Raw genomic sequence first — 16,090 nt, forward strand, 5'->3', positions numbered from 1 at the left:
GTCCAAACACAATGTCAAATATCATTATATAAGGTCAAATGTCCTTACACAATGTCAAATATTGTTATATATGGTCAAATCATCCTAACACAATGTCAAATATCGTTATATAAGGTCAAATCATCCTAACACAATGTCAAATATCATTATATAAGGTCAAATCATCCTAACACAATGTCAAATATCATTATATAAGGTCAAATCATCCTAACACAATGTCAAATATCATTATATAAGGTCAAATCATCCTAACACAATGTCAAATATCATTATATAAGGTCAAATGTCCTTACACAATGTCAAATATTGTTATATATGGTCAAATCATCCCAACACAATGTCAAATATCATTATATAAGGTCAAATCATCCTAACACAATGTCAAATATCATTATATAAGGTCAAATCATCCTAACACAATGTCAAATATCATTATATAAGGTCAAATCATCCTAACACAATGTCAAATATCATTATATAAGGTCAAATCATCCTAACACAATGTCAAATATCATTATATAAGGTCAAATGTCCTAACACAATGTCAAATATCGTTATATAAGGTCAAATCATCCTAACACAATGTCAAATATCATTATATAAGGTCAAATGTCCTTACACAATGTCAAATATTGTTATATATGGTCAAATCATCCCAACACAATGTCAAATATCATTATATAAGGTCAAATCATCCTAACACAATGTCAAATATCATTATATAAGGTCAAATCATCCTAACACAATGTCAAATATCATTATATAAGGTCAAATGTCCTTACACAATGTCAAATATTGTTATATATGGTCAAATCATCCCAACACAATGTCAACTATCATTACAAGAGGTTAATTCATCCTAATAATGTCCAATATCCTTATATAAGGTCAAATGTCCTCAAACAATTATAAATTGCATCATTTTAAGCCCACATTTTGAGGCAATATAGACTTTTGTGTCACAGAACACATTTTTAACCTGTGTTACCACATTCTCAATATTCCAGGGGTTACGATTACTTTCCCTCTCTGCACCCTTGGAACATGACATGGCAAAAATGAAGGTTCCAAGTGTGACATCTCTTTGGCAAGATAAAAAGACTAAAACAATCTTTGATGTACATCAAACAAACCTTAGGTCACATTACGGTATATTGTAATACCTTTGAAGTAGGGTGTCCCTCCTTTGTCATCTTAAAAACAAAGGTTTCAGTCTGTGATTGGTTAGTTTTTTTCTTCTTGAACCAATTAAATTGCTTGGCTTGTGCCTTCAATTTTGCCATGACATGTTCCAGGAGTGCAGAGAGCAAAAGTGATCTTAACCCCTGGAGTATTGAGGATGGTGTCACCTAGATAAGCATGAAAGTCCATTGATCATTTAGACAATGGTATCTCACCTGTTATAACATTCCAACGGTACAGCTCTACTCTTCTTTGGTTCAGCGCACCAATCAAAACTGCAACAGACAGATATTTGTATGAATTTTCACTTATATAAGAATCAATTTGACAGAAAGTATAATACAATGAGTGACGACCATATCGCATTTAAGCCTTCGTATGTGATCTTACTTCTCTATAAAAGTATAAGGAATCAGACGGCCATTCCAGTAACATTCAAACACCGGTCGTCTCCCTCTAGCTGGCCGGTCGTTGATGGCATAGTCATGGTCATCAAAAGCTTCTGGTTCAACTGTAACAGTAACAAAACCAGTACAAGCAGTGGTCATGTGTTAATTCATTGATATTTTGAATAATGTGACACAATTGACAATGGATTATGATTTCTGAATCATGCAAGATAATTTTTTACTGGGGCTCTCCTGGCCTCGCACCAACTTATATGTTTATATATAAGTATATATCAGAATAAGTTCAAACCACATGTCAAATCAAGCTAGTGCTTTCATCTAGGAATCTTCATAATGCTTAATAATTGATATATATCAGGGTTTTCCATAATTTTGTTAGTAGTAGGCTGTGTAGTGAAAGTAGGAGGCTGGCCTGCCGTGTACGTGTAGTCGTGTACGGAACATTATTACGGAACTGGATTGGTGTAGGCAGCCAAATGATCAAAGTAGCCGGTCAAATTGGCCGGCGACCGGCTCTTATGGAAAACCCTGTATATACATATTTACTTAGGTTGCTAGACCTGAAACTACTGTGTTGATTTTATCTTTTTTATTTATTCCTTTTAAGATGTTCCTTAATTAACTAATTGCAATATCAATAAATGAATTGTGAGAAAACACTATTGTGGATGATTATTAGTGAAGAAATCGTCTATAAGTATGATTCATGTCAGCAGTTTACCAATTGGTGCACAAAGGAATTACTGTACCCATGAACCTGTGGAAATGGACTACAGTATAATATTCTTGACTAACAGTACTTGTATATGATTCATGTCAGCAGTTTACCAATTGGTGCACAAAGGAATTACTGTACCCATGAACCTGTGGAAAGAGACTACAGTATAATATTCTTGACTAACAGTACTTGTATCAGTATATTGTAGTTCTACTGTAACCTTTTCTATGACTAGTACATACTTCTCGGATCATTGGCGTCAGAAGGATAGGTCTCTCGATCATACAAAAAAGGGTGATACCTAAGCACACCCTCCACAACACCCGAACCCTCCACACTGGCTTTGAACTCAAAGGAGTTGGCTGCAGTGCGTATGAACTGGGTCTGCATGTCATCGTCTACATCTCGTAGATTAACAACACGTGGTTGGGGGTGACCCTTTGTAAACAACTTCACCTAGAAAAAAGATAAGATATGAAACTGAATGCAATGTAATACATCCTCAATTGAAAAAAAAAGTCTGAAGTGATCAGGATTACATTACATCATACTAAGGGTGAAGTATGTTATGTAAAACCTTGTCGGTATGGATTTATTTTCTATAAATAGTAAAGGTAAGAGTAACATTGGAGACTCGAAACAGAAACACAAACAGTGATGAGAGGACAGTTTAGGGTATCTATTTCAATATTGTGCTCAGAGAGAATATGATTTATAAAAGACAGTACTTCAACTTTTGACCGTGACAGTTGACACCTAAAAGTATACAACATAAGTGAGTTATTCCCCACTTACTCACTCTGTACAGACTCTCTGACAGTGACTCATTCCTTACTTACTCACCCTGTACAGACTCTCTGACTGTGACTCATTCCTTACTTACTCTGTACAGACTCTCCAACAGTGACTCATTCCTTACTTACTCACTCTGTACAGACTCTCTGACAGTGACTCATTCCTTACTTACTCACCCTGTACAGACTCTCCAACAGTGACTCATTCCTCATTCACCCTGTACAGACTCTCCAACAGTGACTCATTCCTTACTCACTCACTCTGTACAGACTCTCCAACAGTGACTCATTCCTTACTCACTCACTCTGTACAGACTCTCTGACAGTGACTCATTCCTTACTTACTCACCCTGTACAGACTCTCTGACAGTGACTCATTCCTTACTTACTCACTCTGTACAGACTCTCTGACAGTGACTCATTCCTTACTTACTCACCCTGTACAGACTCTCTGACAGTGACTCATTCCTTACTTACTCACTCTGTACAGACTCTCCGACAGTCACTCATTCCTTACTCACTCACTCTGTACAGACTCTCCAACAGTGACTCATTCCTTACTTACTCACCCTGTACAGACTCTCTGACAGTGACTCATTCCTTACTCACTCACTCTGTACAGACTCTCCGACAGTCACTCATTCCTTACTCACTCACTCTGTACAGACTCTCCAACAGTGACTCATTCCTTACTTACTCACCCTGGACACACTCTTCAACAATGACTCATTCCTTACTTACTCACCCTGTACAGACTCTCCAACAATGACTCAATCCCCTCTCACTTTTTTACCCTGTACAGACTCTCCAACAGTGACTCATTCCTCACTCACATTGTACAGACTCCCCAACAATGACTCATTTACCTCTCCGTTTTTCATCCTGTAAAGACTCTCCAACAATTTCCCATTCCCTCATCTTTGGAAGACTCTCCAATCTTGTTCTATTTCCTATTCTCAAACTCTGTGGAGACTCTCCAATTCTGACCCATTCCCCACGCCCTCATCCTTGACAATTCTCTAATCATGACTTTGTAAAACTCTCTCTCCAATCATAAAACATTTACAAGTCATTTATTCATCAAAGAAAGTGAAAATCACCACATCAACATAATGCTATGATCTCAGAAACGATCTTACAACGACAATATTATGACAAAAAAAACACTGAATGAAAAAATGACCCATTCTCCACTCCCTCATCCTTGACAATTCTTTAATCATGACTTTGTAAAACTCACTCTCCGATCATAAACATCCCCTATTCCCTCTCTCGGTAGTGGCCATCTTACCATGACCCATTCCCTATCCCTTCAAAAACATGACTGATCATTGTATTGTTTTTATCAAACAAAGGATCTTTAGTTAAGCTTTTAATTACTTACCTCAATGTCAATGTTTTTGAAGGGACTTGGAGTTCTGCCGGAGTTTGTTTCTTCTGTGTCAGCATTTCCCCTTGGTCCATGAATGTAGTAATGGTAGATATGCCTATAATACAGAAACCACAATCAGACCCTGACTTCCCCATTCATAATAACAGGGCTCTCACACCCCATTTTGGGACTGGGGCCCTTAGAATTGGGAAAAATAATGGTGTTTTCCTTAGAATTCGGAAAACTTCGGGTCTAAATTGGGAAAAAATTCCCCAAATCTGGCAGATCAAGAGCCCTGAACAACTTCTCTTAAACACAGTTTGAAGTTTAATTATTTATTAAACATTTGCAGTTATGGAAATGACTTTGGTTCTCTATATAAATTTTCTAAGTACACTGATGTCTTTTCCTTTTGTAACTAACTCCATTACAGCCCTACCAGACATTTATATACTATTTATCAAATAACAGGACTTTTTCCAGGTGCCCAATTGAATTTACTCAATAATATGGCCAAATACTTAAAATATATTTATTTTCAGAAAAATATCCTACCGAGGGATCCTTTTCTATTGAAAAAATGAGAACAAAAAGGTCCACTCCCAAATGAGTAGAAAAAAGGCATGAATAATGGCTATTTTCCATGATTTTATCACATTGATGTCATGAACATTACCTATATATGCTGTAGTTACAACATGTTCTAATGCTTAATAACATATTAAATCCTAAATACAATAAGATGTTCACTGAAATATACTGGAAGTATTTTTCAAGGTTTTTTGGTTTATGTCTTTCTGTTGTTTTACGGCCTTTTAATAAGCAAGAACATTTAAGGGACATGACAAGTTTGGTTGGTTGGAGGAAAGCCTACGGTGACTACCTAGCAACTGCTCAACAGAGGCATCGAACCCATGACTCCAGAAGCGAGGGTTAGTAATAAAGATGGTCGAGTGCCTTAACCGCCTGACCATCGCAGCTCCCCTCCCAACCCACCTTTTTTATCTCTCAAGGAGGTTACATGAAACAAAATATGATTTTCTCTACTAGCAGGGCTCTCACACCCCATTTTGGGACTGTGGCCCGGGGCCCTTAGAATTGGGAAAAATAATGTTCTTTTCCATAGAATTGGGAAAACTTGGGGTCTTAATTGGGAAAAAAAGACACTATTTTGCATTGGGAATTCGGCCCCAAATCTGGCAGATCGCAGTATCTTTTTCTCCATTCTAATATATCCTTAAAAGTAGGGAAAAAATAGAACACTTCAAAATTAAGACACCAGTGTATCAAACGATTGTTTAGATTTGTAGAGGTCTTACGCCAGCTGTCGTGTCCACTGCTTCATGTGCAGTTTGAGATAAGACATATGTTGCTGGTTGATTCCGTGAATTTCTACTACAGTGAAATGTTCTCGGTCTTTCTCTTCCTCGATCACCTTCCCAAGGATCTCATCCTCTGCAGCTATGTGGGATGCATCGCCAGGCTGTAAATATGAAGTACTTGTTACAAGGCATAGGCTTATTGCTTGATCAAGAGCCAACAAAAGAGTAATTGTTTTAAACTAAAATAAAACTGGCCCCTACAAAACTATGTAATTGAACTGTATGAACATCCAATCTTTAATTACCTAATACACTGAAACACCATGCAGGAGAAGGGAATGGGTCTTGAAACCAGCATTTAGGGTCTTTTTCCTGTGAATTCTGCTTTCTCTTCTACAGGATTAACATTACAGGGAGACAACTATCAGGAAATATTTTGATTTAATGCTATTTGTATTATCTTAGGTGCAATGATGCTCTAAATCATAATTTCACTGATTAAATACTATAATCTTTTGTACATAATTTGTCAGTCTACCTGTAAGGAGAGGGCTTGAATAAACTTCTTCCTGTTGTCTAACTATTTTGAATATCAATCATTTGATAAAATCTTTGTGAAACAAAATGAATCCTGATTACTTAAAGTTTGGGAAATAGAGGGTGTTATAGAAACCAACAGGATGTCTTTTTCACTTTCTTCAGACAAGTGTTCCAGTATTTTGCGCTTGCCCATGTATAGTCCATAAGATTAAAATTTATTTCTCTGTTATGAAATTTTACATGATTCAGAAACATAACAGATAATAGAGAAATTTATTAAAAACAAAAAAGAAAACAAAATAAAAACTTTAAAGCAAGTTTTAATGTGCCCTGGAACAGGCAATATAAAGAGAAGGTGGTTTTTAAACTTAATTATCCCTAAGACTGAAATGGCCAACAGAGTACTGAGTGTATATAGACAGTCAATCACAATCTATAGATATATATTTACCTGTCTGTTTCTAATGTAACCACTGTATATAGCCTCCTGATTCTTCTCTTTCATCTGGAATTCTTCTTTTGAAATAGTGAGCTCATGTACATCCTTGGATTCTTTGGGTTTTGTTATCATCTACAAAATAATACAACATTTCAGGTCTCTAAACTCAATAATAGAAGGAAAAGTTCCATCCTTGTTTTAACTTCGGGGATCAACCTACTGATATGTGTAACCCTATGTGTCCACCTCACCCACCAACCCCCAACTCCCCTCTCCTAAACAAGAGACTCATGGGTCTTAACAGTCTTCTATATATAACAGAGACCCAATAGGCTGGAATTGCTCACCTGTTCTACTGCTTACAAAGAAAGAATAACTTATTTTGTCATAAAGCCAATTTCTACTTCCTTGAAATCATTTTCCTTCTACATGCTACTACACAAATATGACAAGAACCTGCTGCTTATTGACAGAAGAAATTTTTAAGTGCTCAACACATTTGACCCCAGTGACCTTAAAAGTGGGTCAAGGTTAATCATTTGAATAGATTTGTTAGCCCTTTATACAAGACCAATATCAATATCCTGCACATTTGTTTGTTGCATGAAATTTTTAACACATTTGACCCTTGAAACCTAGAAATTTGGTCAAGGTAATTTATTTGAACAAACTTCAAAGTCTTTAACCCAAGCTTCTACTGGCAAAATAACAGCATCCTTCACCATTTGGTTATTGAGAAGAAGTTGTTTAAAGATTTTAAAACTTTTGACAACTGTGACCTTGACAGTTTACACATTGAGCACAATAACTGTGCAGGACGGCAGACAAAACACAATTAATGGCTATATGTCATCATGACCCTTCAAATTCAGGAAATTTGTTTTCATTAAATGGATTTAGAAGTAGATGTGAAGGTAATGCCTATTACCCTGGTTGAGTTTCCTATAAAGAAGATGGCCTGCTTTCCTCCAACACCAAAATAGGAAATGTCACTGTTGAGGGAGAGTGGAGTGTAGCCTGAACTTTGTGCCAGTTTCTTATCTTCATCTTCATCACCACCACAGCTTCTGCAAAAGTCAAAGCTTCAGTTTTAAAATGACAACGAATTACAGTTCCCCACCAAATCCAAATGTGAAATAACATGCAAAACAAACCATTTGTTTGATGTAGGTCAAAAGTCAAAATGTAGGTCAGAGCGACCTATCTTTGATACACAATACAAAGCCATACCAAGGTAACCCATATTCCAAGTACGAGTTCCAGTGATCAGCAGTGTAGGAGAAAGAGCCTGAACAAGGTAGCGGAATGATGGACGCAAAGCAAAATTATACTGACCACGTCCTGTAACAAAATAGCCCCGGTCTTTGAGTAAGAACTATGGTGTTACTCCCCATGGGTCCTGTCATAAGATTACTCCCTGACTTTTAGTAAGAAGTATGATGTTGCCCCACTCTCCCACCTCCAATCTCCCACCCCCTACCCTGGGTTTTGTTATAAGCTTACCCCCTGACTTTAAGTAAGAAGTATGATGTTGCCACACCCTCCGACCTCTCACCCCCCAGCCCCCTCCCAGGCTTTTGTAATAAGCTTAATAAGTAAGAAGTATGATGTTCTCCCTTAGGGTCCTGTGATAAACTCACCCCCCGACTTTAAGTAAAAAATATGATGTTGTCAAGAAGTCAAGAAGATTCTATTTTGATTTGTATTATGAATTAAATCCACAAGAATGTTACTTCTATTGCCATCTTCAAATCATTCTGTAAACCATTACAAATGGTGTTCCTACATGATCTGTTTCAGCTACATGGTGGCCAGGTACCCATTGAAAAAGCAGTGCTGTCTGGCTTTATTTTTTTCCCCCATTCTGCTGAATTTTTTTTCCGTACACATTTAAGCCGAAAATTCTGCCAATTTTTTTTGTCTACATGTATAATTTTAACCAATATATCAGCTGCAGGCACAACACTTGAGGACAAAAAGTTGTGACTTTTAATCCTGAAAATACAATATATGGGCCCCAAGTCATTGCATAAACTTTCATGAAAATGACGTTTTTGTGTATAGTGGGCATATTTCCAGAAACAATTAACATTGGATGACATACACTTTGCCTCGCTTGTCCTTGCGGATGAACTTTGAAAGACGATAGATGGCCCAGTTGTTGAGTTGTCGTGGCGTCATTCCTTTCCCGTTGTCTATCACATACACACAGTTCCTACTGGGGTTACCATCATCAATGTGCTGTCAACAAAGACAAGACAAATACATGTGTTGTTTGCATCAGGATATGAAATACATACATGCAGAATGTGACCTTCCTACATGTAAAAAAAATTTCAAACCGCCCAGACAAGTTCGTAACTTTTGTTAAGTTTTGAGTAAAATACTCAAATATCTCATAAAGACAGTACACATTCGTAACAATGTTTCAAAAGATCATTATAACACCAACTACAGTAAGGGGTCACTGATAAATCACTGCAATATCTCCACCAATCAGAAAGCTAGGCATGGTGGTAACAGCCAGTGCCAAAGGCTGTCAAAAGACTGAATCTGTACTTGTTACGTTTAGCAAGTGTGAAACTGTATGGTATGACAATATGGTATGAATATAAGTCTGTTGAAGGGGTTCATGTGATATTTAGTATACTAATGCTTTTAATTCCAAAGTGGTCAGGTGTGACCCTTAATACTTTGACAGTGTGATGCTATGTTGTGAATATGAACAAAATTTGTTGAGTTTAATGAGATCTCATATACACATGCTATGGACATAGACACTTGCATGCTGACATATTACATTATATACCCATTTTACAACATAGGGGGTTTAGTGATGTCATCACCATCAAGGTAGCCTTGTAAAGCAGAAATATACCATATTTGTATATAATGACATTGCCCTACTTTCATAATTAGACAAACATGACCAGTGCTTGAACTGGAATAGTGCTTGAATGGAAAGTGCTTGAATGGGAACAGTGCTTAAACACTTTTTATATTTTTTGTTTTCATTCCTGAAAACATCTGATCTGTCCTCACATGATTCATGATAATTATGGGGCATATTGACACTTTTCAACCTCCAACAAGAAAAACTCTCTTACTGCCCTGGTAATCTGAGTCCAGCGTACAACTGTGCAGCAGACCCTGCTGTGCACGAAAATTGTCAAAATAAACATTGCTTCCTAAAGTTTACATATGTTACTTAATGTTTTTTCCTGCTCTGAAATAATCAAAGTGAAATATCTTTCTTAAAAGAAAAGTATTGCATCAGTTGTTGATTTGATATATTTCGCAAAAGTACCATACAAACCAAAATAATGGTGCACATTTTTACCCGTGTTGACCTGTTATGTCAGGCACTGATCAATACAAAATAGGCCTTTATTTATGTCATGTATTTTCACAATATCCGTTAAGAAAAGCCATTTTGTTATATGTGTAGGAGAGATTTGAATGTTATTATAGAGAACAACACCGCAACAACATTCTAAATATTTGATATTTTATTGTGTAGTTTGATTACAGGTTTTGTCAATATCTGCCATTACACCTGTGTTGTTTGACTAACTGCAAAGTGGTAACGCACTCACCTTTCACCTAGCCGTCCGGGGTTCAATTCCCGGATCTGACGTGGAAAGGTAATGGGTAACCTTTTATTGTAAAATAATTGAGGTTTATATTTTAATATAACTGAAAATTTTCATGACAGGTCTCCTTTGTGTTTACAAAACGATAATTAAAAGTGTTGACAAGAATTCAGATTAAAACAGTAAAAAAACTATGTTTTGTGTTCTGGTCAGGCAAGTCTATCCTCAGTAGCTGAAAGTATCAGAAAGCTGGGTCAATGTTATACTTTGCCATCCTCCCCCATTCCCCTCCATTAGAGATTCAATGTATTGTACATGTATTACCGAAATTCTCTGATTATTTTTTTCAAACATATCTTCTTCAGTTCTATTGGGATCATTCCTTCAATGTGCAATTTGGTGTTTAGTCAGGAAGCTGAGAACACCATCCTGTGCCATTGTGGTTGTATCCATGGCAGACTAACATGTTGCCACACCTGAGACCCCCACCTGTCTCTAGGAAATAAAACCCAGCACACAAACAAAAACAAACTTCACAAAGTTGTCTGACACTTTAACAGGTTCATCTCACCTGTAAGATTAATTGATTTTATTTCATGGTTGAGTGCTTTTAATTCCTATGACTTAGACACTGATTATGATCAGGACTGAGGTCAACAAGCGTGACTTATGGAATACCTTAAGGAATGTCCTTTACTCATAACTTGTTTCCTATATCTTGTTTTCTCGTTTACAGATTATGGCGAAGGAAAATTTATAATGAGAATGGAGTCTAGCTATAGTTAGCTTCCACAATGGTTCTACTAGGCGGGTATTAGTTGTAATTAACATAGCATACACCTGAGGATATCAATTTGTTTATATATGTACACAGAAATGTTGTATAATTATTGGTCGGACTTTCGTTTGTTTGGCTTTTGGATCTCATTGTTACTTTCATTATTAGCTTTCATTTGTTCCTTTTTTTCACTGTGATTTGATTGAAAGTGTGCAAGGACAGCGTGTTTAAAAGTAATATTACCAATATGATGAGAAAACAGCCTTTAAACAGAATATACATGTCTTAAACATCAACAACAAAAATTGTTTATTTTAACTACCACTATTCAGCTCTTAACACATAATAAAGTGAACACTTTATTGCTAGTTGAGCTTGTATATACAGGATACATTACCGAGGTATTTTGTACATAAAACCTTACTGGAACTTTAAAGGTATATAGCTCACTAATTGGTAGTTGAGAAGGCGATTAGTTGGATCTCTGACCAGTAATCTGTCCGGGTTTTATATAGCTGTAGGGGAAAGCAGATGGTTCAAAGATTTTACTTATGTATGAGGTCTGCGGACCCCAGATTGTTGTTGTTTAGTGTGTTGATATGGAACAACTATCTATTCATTCTACAGTGCCTTTCAGATAATTGAGAAAAACATACAAACGGATAAAGTACAGACTATTCACAAGTGGATATTCTTCTGACCCGACTCTCAAAAATCAAAGCCATTATTTGTGTACGTGTATACTGCTGACACTGTTACTATGGAAACTACTACTACGAAGAAAAAGGGACCTCGTGATCAGTCTAATTGGGTTCATTTACCCAGCATAGACATGGGTTACCGTGGTAAACCCAAAGTCAACTCTTTGTCTAACGCACGCTATCAACCTAAACAGAGCTACAAGGAGATTCCTTCATTCCCTGTCATTTGGAAAAGTGAAGCAAAAGTCGGGTCAGTTGATCGTGACCACATAGAACAAATTAAAAAAAAGCCAAAACAATGGAATAGCGACCAGCACACAAAGACAATCATCCTTCCTAAAAGCCATGTCAGCAGAGTCAAAGAAAAGTGGGAGGGAGCTAAGGAAAACTCAAAAACAGGAAAACTTGAAATTCCAGTAACACCAAAGAAATTTGTGGGGAAACCTAAAGTTGGATCACTACAGAATGCTGGGTACAGACCTGGTGGAGGAAATGTGGAAATTTCTGACGAGAAACCACAGTGGGATTCAAGCTCCAAGGTGGGTTCTCTTTTAAATATTCACTATATGCCAAAAAATGGATATGTGGAAATTGTCAATAAAAAATTCGACTGGAATGTTGAGGCAAAAGTTGGCTCATTTGATAACATTGGTTATGTACCAACCAAAAAACGAAAGAAGACCATTGAACACCCCATTCATTGGCAGGCATCATCAAAGGTGGGTTCCCTTGACAATAAATACTATCAGCCAGGGGGAGGAAATGTGCAGGTACAGACTGAAAACAAAAAATGGATAGCCCAATCAAAAGTGGGTTCTTTTGACAACAGGGGATATCACCCAGGAGGTGGAAATGTCACATACAAGACAATACCACCTAATTGGAAAGCTGAACCAAAGGTCGGCTCACTGCACAATATGACTCATAAACCAAAGGGTGGCAACAAGGTTTATCAAACTGAAGAACTTGTCTGGAATGCAACCGCGAAAGTTGGATCTCTTGTTAATAAGCATTATCAATCTGGGGGAGGCAATGTAGCCTACAATACAGAGGAACTGGACTGGAAAGCTTCACCTAAAGTGGGTTCACTTGTAAACAAAAAGCATCAACCAGGAGGAGGTAATGTAGAATATCCCACCGAGGAGCTAAACTGGAACGCTGAACCAAAAGTTGGTTCACTACTCAACCAAAATCACCAGGCAGGCGGAGGAAATGTTCAACTAGTACCTAATAAACTGCCATGGATTGAAATATTGGAAATGGATTCCTCAGAACCCGGCCAGAATTCTGAACAAACACAGACCTTCCAGACAAAGGATACAAAAATTTCATCTGACGAGGAACTGGCTGAAAACATGTCTGATGATCAGGTGCAGGATGGTCATTACAGTGTTGACCAGACCCCCACTCTGGTCCAACAACAGGAAAGTTCAGGATTAAATGATTAATAACTGTTTTAGTGTCAATTCATGTACACTAGTTTCAGAATATAAATACAGTGAAACACTAACACCAGGAACCTACATTACTGGAATACCTTCTGTCTCCCTATCTTTTAAACCTTAGTCCTGACTATGTCCTTTCATCGACACTTAAATTCCAATTCCTTAAACTTTTATTCTATTGTATAGTCAGCATTCAGCAAACTAATTCTTACCTCTGTCCCTTCAATGTTGAAATATTTCCCTCTCTATTTGTAACATGTGCTCACAAAAATTTCTGTTATTTGTAACATGTGCTCACAAAAATTACTGTTAATCATTTAGATTTCGATTTAATTCACTAACATAATTCCACAGACATATTCGCGATTCCTGATCTAGAAATACTTTACAATTCCCAAATGGTAAGCTACTAGAGATCTAGACTCTTCCAGACTCCAATATCTATAACTGAATGGATGCAACCCCGAGCTAAGTACAAATAATTGTGAGGGATTTGAATTCACGATTTACTTTCCTTGCATATTGATAAAGTAAATCCCCCATGAAATGTAAGTAATCTATGTTGCATCTTACTGCATCCAACATCAGATTACCAGTTCTTATCATTCCCACATACAGGTGTGTGACAGGACAGCAGATATGATTAACAGTAAAATCATTACATACTGAAATCAGCTGCCTCAGGTGACTGTTTTGTATTTCCTATAAATCACATAGACAGACACAGAAAAGTCAGTCACAGTTCAAATGGAAGTTTGTTTTTAGTGTAAAACCAAATTATGGAATGACACATCTGTATTGGGAAGATATGGATGATTTAGCCTAGATGGCTCTCCAGGTATGTTTATAAATATTTTTAGCAAATGAGGTTAATCAATATTACATGTAAAATAATATATAGAATCAACATTTGTTTATCATTTGAAGTTGTTAAAATATCTATAACCAACATCACAATGCAATAATGAATCAATTAATGTTATGCATTCATCATCATCATATTCATAATCACCATCATCATCATTATCATCATCATCATCATCATAATCATCATTGTCCTGGTTACAAAATAAAGTTGGTATACCAATTATACACCCATATAGTGTTCAAAGTTTGTCATTACATACATCTGTCAATTATTTCCTGTCATGGATCCTATTTTACAGTATTTCTGATAGTTAAAACAGTATGCCTTTTTAATGTTCGTTTAGAAAACGCTGTTCAAAACTAAGTAATTATAGTATTTTAATGATGCCAAAGTGGCATGGAATATGGAGTTTTGAGTCAAAGTCATTATGATAATAAATAAAAGAAACTATGTTTGCAATAATTGAATGCCCCTGCTCATCATTGTTTGACAAATTTACAGAATCTTGACCAAAGACCACGTTTTAATTAATTAATATTTGGTGTAGAACTTGATGTTATGAAATTTAATAAAGGGCAGATATGAACTGAATCTGTATAGAGTTTCAAGACATGACAATGATTCAGCACTGGAGATGACAGATGGACTTACCCCAAACCGGATCATAAAATCACAAAATAGGAGAGCCAAACCACGGCTGATACTTTATGTCCCCAATAAAATCACAGGGGCATATAAACAGGTCGATTACACCACCAGTGATCCTATATATGCTTTAAAATATATATTACAGAAGGAGAATACTGTATTTGATATTAAAATTCTTTCATTGAAAAGATAAAATGAGCTTGGCCCTCTCGCTCAGTCACTGTGATTGTTAGCTAATTATCACCAGTTGAAATAAAAAATAAGTGGACACCTGTGAACACTAAAAAAAAAAACCCCCCTAATAATTACACCTGGCAATTAAATGTAAGCACTGCTTTATCGTCGCATGTGTTGTTTTTTTAAAAAAAAAAAAAGGGGGGTGGGGGGTGGGGGGGCTTAATTGCGAATATTCCCCTATTCCTGGCAAATTTGAAAAGGGGGGGGGGCGGGGCTTATTTGTGGGAGGGGGCTTATTTGCGGTGAAATACGGTAAGTTTCCTAAAAACATCATTCCTTCATCAATTCACATTTATATAAAATATACTGATGATCAACAATAATATTTATATGGTGTTTCAAAAAATTGAATGTATTTACTATTCTAACTTTCCTTATAAGTCTTAAAATTAAAGAACAACACCATCCCCTTTGACAGAAAATGATTTTAACAAAACTTTGTCAACAAGTATTACATGATTACATGTTTGCATGCCCAAGCTTCTCCATATCATCATGTTTAAACAGATATACAGATCCATGTAGAGTCAAATGGAAAACTTAAATACAACATAATTAATTTAGAAAGTCCAATTAATGGTAAACTGTTGGTAAATTCAGGATCTGTGCTTTGGGATGGCCATACATAAAAACATTACTCCAGGTACGTACTTGGAGATGCTAAAAGGGGAGATAATCCTTGATATATATAACATGTGATGAACCATTTACAGTTAAACATTGACCTTCTGTCTACTACAGAACATTTTTATTGTAATTTTTCAAGTCTTTTTGAAACTGTTCAGATTTGTTAAATTCTACGTTATCTGACAGATGTTGATCTGTATTATAGGTTATGATTTAGGTTTGGTTACGACAGCTTAAATACTTTGTGAGGAATAAAGCTCAACACCAACCAAACAGAAAAATAAACGTCGCCCAACGTCAATTCCACCACCCACCTTTTAACTGTAGCATATGAAAGGGCATCATTCCCTTATGTTGTTGCCATATCAATGTGAATATCATTAAGTGCTAAACCTTTCTTATACAAATAGCGTATC

General features: G+C 36.4%; 2 protein-coding genes across 2 annotated transcripts in view; one reads left to right on the forward strand and one right to left on the reverse strand.

Moving 5' to 3' along the window:
• LOC132564249 (structural maintenance of chromosomes flexible hinge domain-containing protein 1-like) overlaps positions 1-16,090 on the reverse strand; it is a 75,991-nt gene that overhangs the window by 56,191 nt on the left and 3,710 nt on the right. Inside the window, exons 5-12 of the mRNA XM_060228925.1 lie at positions 8,882-9,018; positions 7,706-7,844; positions 6,790-6,909; positions 5,796-5,959; positions 4,489-4,591; positions 2,553-2,766; positions 1,573-1,693; positions 1,398-1,457 (exon numbers count right to left, since the gene is read on the reverse strand). Of these exons, the coding sequence (XP_060084908.1) occupies positions 1,398-1,457; positions 1,573-1,693; positions 2,553-2,766; positions 4,489-4,591; positions 5,796-5,959; positions 6,790-6,909; positions 7,706-7,844; positions 8,882-9,018 (1,058 nt within the window). The remainder of the gene's footprint in view (positions 1-1,397; positions 1,458-1,572; positions 1,694-2,552; positions 2,767-4,488; positions 4,592-5,795; positions 5,960-6,789; positions 6,910-7,705; positions 7,845-8,881; positions 9,019-16,090) is intronic.
• LOC132564149 (uncharacterized) lies at positions 11,909-13,297 on the forward strand. The gene has a single exon (XM_060228830.1). The coding sequence runs from the start codon at positions 11,909-11,911 to the stop codon at positions 13,295-13,297; it is 1,389 nt and encodes a 462-aa protein (XP_060084813.1).

Source organism: Ylistrum balloti, unplaced genomic scaffold (assembly GCF_031769215.1).
Source record: "Ylistrum balloti isolate Yb309-2 unplaced genomic scaffold, AGI_CSIRO_Ybal_v1 Utg369680, whole genome shotgun sequence".
NCBI lineage: Eukaryota > Metazoa > Mollusca > Bivalvia > Pectinida > Pectinidae > Ylistrum > Ylistrum balloti.